At 68.2% G+C, this 11,851-nt stretch overlaps 1 protein-coding gene and 1 long non-coding RNA gene across 2 annotated transcripts; one reads left to right on the forward strand and one right to left on the reverse strand.

Annotated features, from left to right (window-relative positions):
- Positions 1 to 270: 270 nt before the first annotated feature.
- LOC117437427 (uncharacterized) lies at positions 271 to 1,731 on the reverse strand. The gene is made up of 3 exons (XR_004550446.1): positions 1,581 to 1,731; positions 756 to 826; positions 271 to 322 (listed from the first exon to the last, which is right to left on the reverse strand). It is a non-coding gene; the product is annotated as an uncharacterized lncRNA (long non-coding RNA).
- A 4,318-nt stretch (positions 1,732 to 6,049) lies between these two features.
- On the forward strand, positions 6,050 to 11,334 carry CCNQ (cyclin Q). The gene is made up of 6 exons (XM_034071752.1): positions 6,050 to 6,215; positions 6,439 to 6,508; positions 6,919 to 7,105; positions 8,712 to 8,844; positions 9,691 to 9,903; positions 11,111 to 11,334. Exons 2-6 carry the CDS (start codon positions 6,445 to 6,447, stop codon positions 11,318 to 11,320), a joined length of 807 nt encoding a protein of 268 aa, XP_033927643.1. The 5' UTR covers positions 6,050 to 6,215; positions 6,439 to 6,444; the 3' UTR covers positions 11,321 to 11,334.
- The last annotated feature ends 517 nt before the right edge of the window (positions 11,335 to 11,851 follow it).

Below are 11,851 nucleotides of genomic sequence, written 5' to 3' on the forward strand. Positions count from 1 at the left end.
CCTCCCCCCCCCCCCCCCGGAATGTGCCCCCCCCCAGCTGAGTCATGCTGGGTTCAGTGTAAACACGGCCCCGACCCCTCTGCTCCTTCCTTATAGGGCCCGAAACGGCTCCGGGGCCCCCCCGCCCCCCCCCGGGCCTAAAATAGAAGCCATTGGTCCGGGGGGGCCCTTGGGACCACCCCCCCCCCCCGCAATGGGGAGTGGAACAGCCCCAAATGGGCCTCTCCGGACAGGGACTGAACCAATGGGGGGGGGGGGGGGTGGGGGGGTCAGTCCTGCAGGGACCCCTTGAAGCGCTTCTGTAGGGCAGCCACATGGGATTCTGTGGGGAGAAAGGGGGGGGGGGACACACTGAAACAGGGCCCCCCCCGTGGGATGGAGACTTGGAACCCCCCATCCATGAGTGACCCCCACAGAGCAGCACATAAGAGCCCCTGCACCCCCCCCATGTACCCCAATGGACCCCCCCATACCCCAACACCCCCATACCCCAAAACCTGCCCTCAGCACCCCAATGACCCCCCCGGCACCCCCAAACCCCCCATGAGACCCCAATGACCCCCCCATGACACCCCAATGACCCCCCTGCACCCCCAACCCCCCCCCATGAGACCCCAATGACCCCCCCGCACCCCCAACCCCCCCCATGAGACCCCAATGACCCCCCCGCACCCCCAACCCCCCCCATGAGACCCCAATGACCCCCCTGCACCCTAATGACCCCCCCCATAATGCATTGGGGTGCCCCCCCTTACCCATCGCATGGTGCCGGTCGCCCCCCCCCCTCCATGGCCAGGTCACCCAGCAGGGTCGTGGCCTCCAGGCCCTGGGGGGAAATGGGGGTGGAAGTGGGGGCAGGAGCCCCAAAACCCCCTCGTGGACCCCCCCGGACCCCCCCATGGACACCCCCAAACCCCCCCATGGGCACCCCCAGACCCCCCCCATGGGCACCCCCAAACCCCCCCATGGACACCCCCAAACCCCCCCATGGGCACCCCCAGACCCCCCCATGGACACCCCCAAACCCCCCCATGGGCACCCCCAGACCCCCCCATGGGCACCCCCAAACCCCCCCATGGGCACCCCCAGACCCCCCCATGGGCACCCCCGGACCCCCCCCATGGGCACCCCCAAACCCCCCCATGGGCACCCCCAGACCCCCCCATGGACACCCCCAAACCCCCCCCTGGGCACCCCCAGACCCCCCCATGGGCACCCCCAGACCCCCCCATGGGCACCCCCAAACCCCCCCATGGGCACCCCCAGACCCCCCCATGGACACCCCCAAACCCCATCATGGGCACCCCCAGGAACCCCCCCAGTCCTCCCCTATAGGACGCATGCCCCCCCCTCCCAGTATCCCCCCATAGCCCCCCCCAGTGCTCTCCTATGGGGTTCAGGGTACCCCCCAACCCCCACCCATAGGGCTCAGGAGCCCCCCCCAACCCTCCCCTATAGGACCCATGGACCCCCCAACACCCTCCCATGGGACCCATGCCCCCCCCCAAGCATCCCCCTATAGGGCCCATGGTATCCCCAAGCCTCCCCTATAGGACCCCCCCTCTTTAGTGCCCCCCCACCTGCTGGAGGTGCCTCAGGCGCCGGCACACGGGGGGGGCCAAGGGGCCGCATGGGGCGAGCTTGGGGGGGGCTGCCCCCCACATGTGGGTCTGGAGGACCCCCAGCCCTGACCCCACAAAGGCAGAGGCCAGAGCAGCCAGGTCCTGTCCAATGGGCAGCAGGGGGGGGGCCGGGCCCGGGGGCCCCCCCAGCTCAGGGTTCTGTGGGACAATGGGGGTCAGACCCCCCCATGGACACCCCCAAAATGGGCACCCCCAATGGACACCCCCAGACCCCCCCATAGGTGCCCACAATGGGACCCCCAAACCCCCCACAATGGGCACCCCAAAACCCCCCCAATGAGCAACCCCAATGGGTGCCCCCAGACCCCCATGGGCACCCCAAAACCCCCCCAATGAGCAACCCCAATGGGTGCCCCCAGACCCCCATGGGCACCCCAAAACCCCCCAATGGGCAGCCATTATGGGTGCCCCCCAGACCCCCATGGGCACCCCCAATGGCCACCCCCCATGGGCACCCCAATTGGTTCCCCCCAGACCACCATGGGCACCCCCAATGGGCACCCCCTATGTGCACCCCAAAACCCCCCCATAAGCAACCCCAATGGGTGCCCCCAGCCCCCCCAATGGGCCCCCCATGCCCCCCCCAGCCCCCCCATGCCCCCCCCCTCACCTCAGCCTCCATCCTCTGCAGCAGCCCCCGGGTCTCCCCCAGCTCCTCCTCCAGCCCCCCCCGGCCGCAGGGGGGGGTCCCGGGGGGGGTCCCGGGGGGGGTCTCGGGGCCGGGGGTCAGGGGGGGGGGGCTCAGCCCCTCCCTCCCCTCGGGGGTCTCCAGGGTCTCCTTCAGGAACCTCCGGACCTGGAGCAGGATCCTGGGGGGGGGGAGGAGAGTTGGGGTTCAAGCCCTTGGGGGGGGCCCAGATCCTATGGGGGGTCCCACTTTGGGGGGTCCTCACTTTGGGGGGGTCCCACTTTGGGGGGTCCCACTTTGGGGGTATCCTCACTTTGGGGGGTCCTCACTTTGAGGGGTCCCCACTTTGGGGGGTCCCACTTTGGGGGTTCCTCACTTTGGGGGGTCCTCACTTTGGGGGGGTCCTCACTTTGGGGGGGTCCTCACTTTGGGGGGGTCCCACTTTGAGGGGTCCCCACTTTGGGGGGGTCCTCACCCTCTCTTCTCCTCCTTGGGGGGGGCTGCATCCAGCAGGTCCCTGATGAACACCAACTGCTGCTCGGGGGGGGCTGTGCCCTGGGGGGGTCACAGACAGAGAATGGGGTGACCCCCCCAAAACACATCCCCCCCCCCACCCCCCATGCACCCCCATCCCCCCCCATGCACCCACCTCCACCAGCGCCCGGTCCCCAGCCTTGCTCAGCATCAGCTCCTCTGCCAGCACTGCCAGCTCTGGGGGCAATGGGGGATCAATGGGGGGCAGAGGGATCAATGGGGGTTCAATGGGGGATCAATAGGGGGCAGAGGGATCAATGGGGGGATATGGGGTTCTATGGGGGATCAATGGGGGGTCAATGGGGGATCAATGGGGGTTCAATGGGGGATCAATGGGGGGATATGGGGGTTCAATGGGGGGGGCAGTGGGGGGCAGAGGGATCAATGGGGGGTCAATGGGGGTTCAATGGGGGGGGCAATGGGGGGCAGAGGGATCAATGGGGAGATATGGGGTTCTATGGGGGATCAATGGGGGGTCCATGGGGGGTCAATGGGGGGTCAATGGGGTGGGTCAATGGGGGATCAATGGGGGGATATGGGGGTTCAATGGGGGGTCAATGGGGGGATCAATGGGGGGGGTCAATGGGGGGGGCAGTGGGGGGCAGAGGGATCAATGGGGGGATATGGGGTTCTATGGGGGATCAATGGGGGGCAGAGGGATCAATGGGGGGATATGGAGGTTCAATGGGGGGGGCAGTGGGGGCAGAGGGATCAATGGGGAGATATGGAGGTTCAATGGGGGATCAATGGGGGGCAGAGGGATCAATGGGGAGATATGGGGGTTCAATAAGGGGGTAAATGGGGGAGGTTTGGGGGCGGCAATGGGGGGGCCGTAGGGATCAATGGGGGGATATGGGGGTTCAATGGAGGGGGATCAATGGGGGATCAATGGGGGGGGGCAATGGGGGAGGTTTGGGGGGGTTCTATGGGGGATCAATGGGGGGCAGAGGGATCAATGGGGGGATATGGGGGTTCAATGGGGGGGGCAGTGGGGGGCAGAGGGATCAATGGGGGGATATGGGGGTTCAATGGGGGATCAATGGGGGGTCAATGGGGGGTCAATGGGGGGATATGGGGGGTCAATGGGGGGTCAATGGGGGGTCAATGGGGGTTCAATGGGGAGGGGTCCGGTTGTTCCCACCTCTCATTCTCGCTTCCTCAGGCCCATCCCGAAGCTCCTTCAGCCGCTTGGCGAGGGGGGGGTTGAGGCTGGGGGGGGAGGGGGTCAGTGGGGACCCCGGTACCGGACACACGGACCCGGTACCGGATACACGGACCCGGATCCCGGTACCGGACACACGGACCCGACCCCGGTACCGGACACACGGACCCAAACCCGGTACCGGACACACGGACCCAGTACTGGACACACGGACCAGACCCCCGGTACCGGACACACGGACACGGACACACGGACCCTGACCCCGGTACCGGACACACGGACCCGGATCCCGGACACACGGACCCGACCCCGGTACCGGACACACGGACCTGAACCCGGTACCGGACACACGGACCCAGTACCGGACACACGGACCCGACCCCCGGTACCGGACACACGGACCCGGATCCCGGTACCGGACACACGGACCCGGTACCGGACACACGGACCCGGATCCCGGTACCGGACACACGGACCTGAACCCGGTACCGGACACACGGACCCGACCCCCGGTAGCGGACACACGGACACGGTACCGGACACATGGACCCGAGCTCCGGTACCGGACACACGGACCCGATACCGGACACACGGACCCCGACCCCTGGTACCGGACACACGGACACGGACACACGGACCCGGATCCCGGTACCGGACACACGGACCCGGTACCGGACACACGGACCCGACCCCCGGTACCGGACACACGGACCCGGTACCGGCCCCACCAGCCCCGCTCCCCCCCCCCCCCCCCCCCCCCATCCCCGTTACCGGCAGCAGAGCCACTCGAGCAGCGCCAGCCTTGGCCCCGAGGGGGTGCACAGGAGCCTGAGGGCGGCCCCGGGATCCAGCGGAGCCTCCAGACCGGGGGGCGGCCGGGGCAGGGCCTGGGGGGGCAGGGACCGGTTGTAACGGGTGTACCGGATGTACCGGTTATAATGGTTGTACCGGGTGTACCGGTTGTACCGTCTGTAATGGTTGTACCGGATGTACCGGGTGTACCGGATGTACCGGATGTACCGGATGTACCGGATGTACCGATGTACCGGATGTACCGGTTGTACCGTCTGTAATGGTTGTACCGGATGTACCGGATGTACCGGCTGTACCGGATGTACCGGTTGTACCGGCTGTACCGGATGTACCGGTTGTATCGGATGTACCGGATGTACCGGCTGTACCGGCTGTACCGGTTGTATCGGATGTACCGGATGTACCGGCTGTACCGGCTGTACCGGCTGTACCGGTTGTATCGGATGTACCGGATGTACCGGAGATACCGGTTGTAATGGCTGTACCGATGTACCGGGTATACCGGTTGTACCGGATGTACCGGATGTACCGGCCGCACCGGAAGTACCGGTTGTACCGGCCGCACCGGATGTACCGGATGTACCGGATGTACCGGTTGTACCGGCTGTACCGGGTGTACCGGTTGTACCGGCTGTACCGGCTGTACCGGATGTACCGGCTGTACCGGATGTACCGGTTGTACCGGCCGCACCGGAAGTACCGGCTGTACCGGATGTACCGGTTGTACCGGCTGTACCGGATGTACCGGCTGTACCGGCTGTACCGGATGTACCGGATGTACCGGTTGTACCGGCTGTACCGGATGTACCGGCTGTACCGGCTGTACCGGATGTACCGGCTGTACCGGCTGTACCGGATGTACCGGATGTACCGGATGTACCGGTTGTACCGGATGTACCGGCTGTACCGGATGTACCGGCTGTACCGGCTGTACCGGATGTACCGGATGTACCGGTTGTACCGGATGTACCGGCTGTACCGGATGTACCGGATGTACCGGATGTACCGGATGTACCGGCTGTACCGGATGTACCGGCTGTACCGGATGTACCGGTTGTACCGGATGTACCGGATGTACCGGATGTACCGGCCACACCGGAAGTTCCGGTCCCCTCCCGGTTCCGGTTCCCCCCTCACCCTCAGCCGCGCCACCAGCTCCTCCGCCGCCTCAGCCGCCATTTCGCGCCTCTCACGCTGATTGGTCGCCGCCTCAGGGTCCCGCCCGCCCCCTCGCTGTGGTGCTGGCCAATGGCGACGCTTCCCGCCTCGCATCGCGCATCGCGATTGGTGGAGCGGCCGCGCCGAGGCCCCGCCTCCCTGCGTGAGCCAATGGGAGCGAGCAGAAGCTCTGCGGCTGCGCAGAGGGAGGCTCCGCCCCCGGAAGTGCCCGGACGCACCGGGCGCCGCCACTGCCGCTTCCCTGCGGCCGCCGCCGGTGAGGGGCGGGGCCGGGAGCGCGGTGACGTCACGGGGGGAGGGAGGGAACGTGGTGACGTCACCACGGAGGGCGCGGGGAGAGAGAAGGGGCGGGGTCTTGGGCACGTCACGTGGGGAGTGAAATGACGTCGCTTCCGCTGTCCGTGACGTTACGCGCGGCGGCGCCGTCGCGCTGTGACGTCACGGGGGTGACGCTGTGACGTCACTGACCACGCCCACAGGCCGCCATGGACGGGGCGGGGCCGGACGCTCGCGCTCGGTTCCGAGTGGCGCGGTTCATCATGGAGGCCGGTGAGGGGGCGGGGCCTGAGGGAGGGGGCGGGGCCTGAGGGAGGGGGCGGGGCCTGGTGAGGGGGCGGGGCCTGAGGGAGGGGGCGGGGCCTGGGGAGGGGGCGGGGCCTGAGGGAGGGGGCGGGGTCTGGGGAGGGGGCGGGGCCAAGGAGGAGGGGTGGGCGGAGACCTTGCGGACGGGGCGGAGCCTGTGGGAGAGGAGGGCGTGGTCTGTGCTGGGGGCGGGGCCTGAGAGGTGGGGTCAGGGGGAGGGGGCGGAGTCTAAAGAGGGCGTGGCCTTATGGAGAGGGCGGAGCCTGTGGGAGCGGAGGGTAAGGGAGGAGGGCGTGGTCTACGCTGGGGGGTGTGGCCGGGGGGCGGGGCCTGTCCCGGGTGTGGGCGGGGCCTGACCCCGGTGGGCGGGGCCGCAGGGGTCAAGCTGGGTCTCGGCTCCGTCGCTGTGTGCACCGCCTGCTCCGCCTTCCACCGCTGCTGCCGCGCTCTGCGCATGCGCAGGCGCCACGACCCCCACCTCGTGGCCGCCGCCGCCATCGCGCTCGCGGCCAAGGCCGAGGGGACCCCGCTGCGGACACGTGACCTGCTCAACGTCACACACAGGTACCGGGGACCCCCCCCCGGGCAGCCAATGGGAGCGTCCGACCCCCTCATGGCAGCCAATGGGAGCGTCCGACCCCCCCATGGCAGCCAATGGGAGCGTCTGAGCTCCTCCATGGCAGCCAATGGGAGCGTCTGAGCTCCCCCATGGCAGCCAATGGGAGCGTCCGACCCCCCCATGGCAGCCAATGGGAGCGTCCGACCCCCCCATGGCAGCCAATGGGAGCGTCTGAGCTCCTCCATGGCAGCCAATGGGAGCGTCTGAGCTCCCCCATGGCAGCCAATGGGAGCGTCCGACCCCCCCATGGCAGCCAATGGGAGCGTCCGACCCCCCCATGGCAGCCAATGGGAGCGTCTGAGCTCCTCCATGGCAGCCAATGGGAGCGTCTGAGCTCCCCCATGGCAGCCAATGGGAGCGTCCGACCCCCCCATGGCAGCCAATGGGAGCGTCTGAGCTCCCCCATGGCAGCCAATGGGAGCGTCTGAGCTCCCCCATGGCAGCCAATGGGAGCGTCTGAGCTCCTCCATGGCAGCCAATGGGAGCGTCCGACCCCCCCATGGCAGCCAATGGGAGCGTCCGATCCCCCCCATGGCAGCCAATGGGAGCGTCCGACCCCCCCATGGCAGCCAATGGGAGCGTCTGAGCTCCCCCATGGCAGCCAATGGGAGCGTCTGAGCTCCCCCATGGCAGCCAATGGGAGCGTCCGACCCCCCCATGGCAGCCAATGGGAGCGTCTGAGCTCCCCCATGGCAGCCAATGGGAGCGTCCGACCCCCCCATGGCAGCCAATGGGAGCGTCCGACCCCCCCATGGCAGCCAATGGGAGCGTCTGAGCTCCTCCATGGCAGCCAATGGGAGCGTCTGAGCTCCCCCATGGCAGCCAATGGGAGCGTCTGAGCTCCCCCATGGCAGCCAATGGGAGCGTCCGATCCCCCCCATGGCAGCCAATGGGAGCGTCCGATCCCCCCCATGGCAGCCAATGGGAGCGTCTGAGCTCCCCCATGGCAGCCAATGGGAGCGTCCGACCCCCCCATGGCAGCCAATGGGAGCGTCCGATCCCCCCCCGGGCAGCCAATGGGAGCGTCCGATCCCCCCATGGCAGCCAATGGGAGCGTCCGATCCCCCCCATGGCAGCCAATGGGAGCGTCCGATCCCCCCCATGGCAGCCAATGGGAGCGTCCGATCCCCCCCATGGCAGCCAATGGGAGCGTCTGAGCTCCCCCATGGCAGCCAATGGGAGCGTCCGACCCCCCCATGGCAGCCAATGGGAGCGTCCGATCCCCCCCCGGGCAGCCAATGGGAGCGTCCGATCCCCCCATGGCAGCCAATGGGAGCGTCCGATCCCCCCCATGGCAGCCAATGGGAGCGTCTGAGCTCCTCCATGGCAGCCAATGGGAGCGTCCGACCCCCCCATGGCAGCCAATGGGGGCGTCTGAGCTCCCCATGGCAGCCAATGGGAGCGTCTGAGCTCCCCCATGGGAATCAATGGGAGCGTCCGACCCCCCCATAGCACCCAATGGGAACCTTTGAGCTCCCCCCCCATTGGTCCCAATGGGAGTGTCCAACCCCCACCCCATTGGACCCAATGGGATCCTCTGCCCCCCCCCAGGTGCCTGCACCCTGGGGTGCCCCCCCTGGCTCTGGATGCAGAGTTCTGGGCCCTGCGGGACAGTCTCATGCAGTGTGAGCTGTGGGTGCTGCGGGTGCTGCGGTTCCGACTGCCCCTGGCACAGGAACACAAGGTGAGGGTGACACCCATTGACTCCCATTGACTCCCATTGACATCCATTGACACCCATTGACACCCATTGACATCCATTGACATCCATTTACACCCATGGGACACACTGACACCCATTGACTCCCATTGACACCCATTGATACCCATGGGACAGCCTCATGCAGTGTGAGCTGTGGGTGCTGCGGGTGCTGCGCTTCCGACTGCCCCTGGCACAGGAACACAAGGTGAGGGTGACACCCATTGACTCCCATTGACTCCCATTGACATCCATTGACTCCCATTGACACCCATTGACATCCATTGACACCCATGGGACACACTGACACCCATTGACTCCCATTGACACCCATTGATACCCATTGACACCTGTGGGACAGACTGACACCCATTGACACCTATGGGACACACTGACACCCATTGACACCCATGGGACAGCCTCATGCAGTGTGAGCTGTGGGTGCTGCGGTTCCGACTGCCCCTGGCACAGGAGCACAAGGTGAGGGTGACACCCATTGACTCCCATTGACATCCATTGGGACACACTGACACCCATTGACACCCATGGGACACATTGACACCCATTGACACCCATTGACATCCATTGGGACACATTGACACCCATTGACTCCCATTGACACCCATTGATACCCATTGACACCTGTGGGACAGACTGACACCCATTGACACCCTTTGACACCCATGGGACACACTGACACCCATTGACACCCATTGACACCCATGGGACACACTGACACCCACTGACCCCCATTGACACCCCTGGGTCCCACAGCCCCCCCCCCCCGGGGCTGTGTGTCCCCCCCTGACCCCCCCTCTCCCCCCCCCCCAGTACCTGGCTCAGTTCTCACTGGCTCTAGGGCAGTGGGCGCGGGGGGGCCGGGGGGGGGCTCCGGCCGTGGCCTGGGCCCTGCTGCGGGATGGGGCCGCGGGGGGGCTGGGGCTCAGGAGCCCCCCCCAGCACGTGGCGGCTGCAGCTCTGCACCTGGCTATGGAGCTGTGCGGGTGTGGGGCACCCCCCGGAGCACCCCCCAGGTGGTGGCAGGTACGGGGGGGGGGGGGATGGGGGGGAGGGATGGGGGGGGGGGGGGGAATGGGGTGCTGGGGGGGGATGGGGGGGAGGGATGGGGGGTGGGGGGGAATGGGGGTGCTGGGGGGGGATGGGGGGGAGGGGGCATGGGGACAATGGGTGCAGGGGGGGATGGGGGGTTGGGGGGGATGGGCACGGGGGCGGTTGGGTGCTGGGGGGGGGATGGGTGCTGGGGGGATGGGGTGATGGTGGGTGGGTACTGGGGGGGTTGGGGGGGGGATGGGGGGATGGGTGCTGTGGGTGGGGGGTTGGGTGCTGGGGGGGGTGGGTGCGGGGGGGGGATGGGTGCTGGGGGGATGGGGTGATGGTGGGTGGGTACTGGGGGGTTTGGGGGGGGGATGGGTGCTGTGGGTGGGGGTTGGGTGCTGGGGGGGGGGTGGGTGCGGGGGGGGGAGGGGTGCTGGGGGGGGGGGGTTGGGTGCTGGGGGGGGGATGGGTGCTGGGGAGATGGGGTGATGGTGGGTGGGTACTGGGGGGGTTGGGGGGGGGATGGGTGCTGTGGGTGGGGGGTTGGGTGCTGTGGGTGCTGTGGGTGCTGTGGGTGCTGTGGGTGCTGTGGGTGGGGGGTTGGGTGCTGTGGGTGGGGGTTGGGTGCTGTGGGGGGGGGGTTGGGTGCTGTGGGTGGGGGGATGGGTGCTGTGGGTGGGGGGGTTGGGTGCTGTGGGTGGGGGGATGGGTGCTGTGGGTGGGGGGATGGGTGCTGTGGGTGCTGTGGGTGGGGGGATGGGTGCTGTGGGTGGGGGTTGGGTGCTGTGGGTGGGGGTTGGGTGCTGTGGGTGGGGGATGGGTGCTGTGGGTGGGGGGATGGGTGCTGGGGGTGGGGGGTTGGGTGCTGTGGGTGCTGTGGGTGGGGGGTTGGGTGCTGTGGGTTGGGTGCTGTGGGTGGGGGGTTGGGTGCTGTGGGTGGGGGGATGGGTGCTGTGGGTGGGGGGATGGGTGCTGTGGGTGCTGTGGGTGGGGGGTTGGGTGCTGTGGGTGGGGGGATGGGTGCTGTGGGTGCTGTGGGTGGGGGGATGGGTGCTGTGGGTGGGGGGTTGGGTGCTGTGGGTGGGGGGATGGGTGCTGTGGGTGCTGTGGGTGGGGGGATGGGTGCTGTGGGTGGGGGGTTGGGTGCTGTGGGTGCTGTGGGTGCTGTGGGTGTTACTGGGTCTCCCCCCCCCAGGTGCTGAGCCCTGGGCTGGCTCAGGCTGAGCTGGAGGACCTGGAGCTGCAGCTGCTGGAGCTCTATGGGCTGGACACGGAGGTTGGGGCCGAGGACCCCCCGTGTGACCCACAACTGACCCCGGGGCCGACCCCCAGCCCCGAGCCCAGGCCTGGGCCCTCCCGTGCCCCACACGGCAGGCACAGACCCTGCCGAGCCCCCCCAGACTGACCCCCCCTGACCCATAACCCCCCCTGCCCCCCAACCACCTCCTGCCCCATAACCCCTCCCTGCCCCATAACCCCCCCCCGACCCCCAACCACCCCCTGCCCCACAACCACCTTCGGCCCCCCCAACCCACAACCCATCCCTGCCCCACACAGCAGGCACAGACCCTGCCCTGCCCCCCCAGACTGAGCCCCCCCTGCCCCCCAACCCATCCCTGCCCCCCAACCCCCCCCCCCGACCCCCAACCCCCCCCGACCCCCAACCACCCCCTGCCCCACAACCACCCCCTGCCCCCCAACCCATCCCTGCCCCCCAACCCCCCCATGGCCCCCCCCGGGCCTGTTCCCATGGGGGGCGTGACCTCGTTTGACCCCCCAATAAAGGTTCCCATTCACGAGCCCTGCATTGACCCCCCCCGTGCCCCTCCCCCCTCCCGTGCCCCTCCCCCCCCGCGCCCCTCCCCCCTCCCGTGCCCCTCCCCCCCCCGTGCCCCTCCCCCCTCCCGTGCCCCTCCCCCCCCCCGTGCCCCTCCCC

The sequence above is a fragment of the Melopsittacus undulatus genome, chromosome 22 (assembly GCF_012275295.1).
Source record: "Melopsittacus undulatus isolate bMelUnd1 chromosome 22, bMelUnd1.mat.Z, whole genome shotgun sequence".
Taxonomy (NCBI): Eukaryota; Metazoa; Chordata; class Aves; order Psittaciformes; family Psittaculidae; genus Melopsittacus; species Melopsittacus undulatus.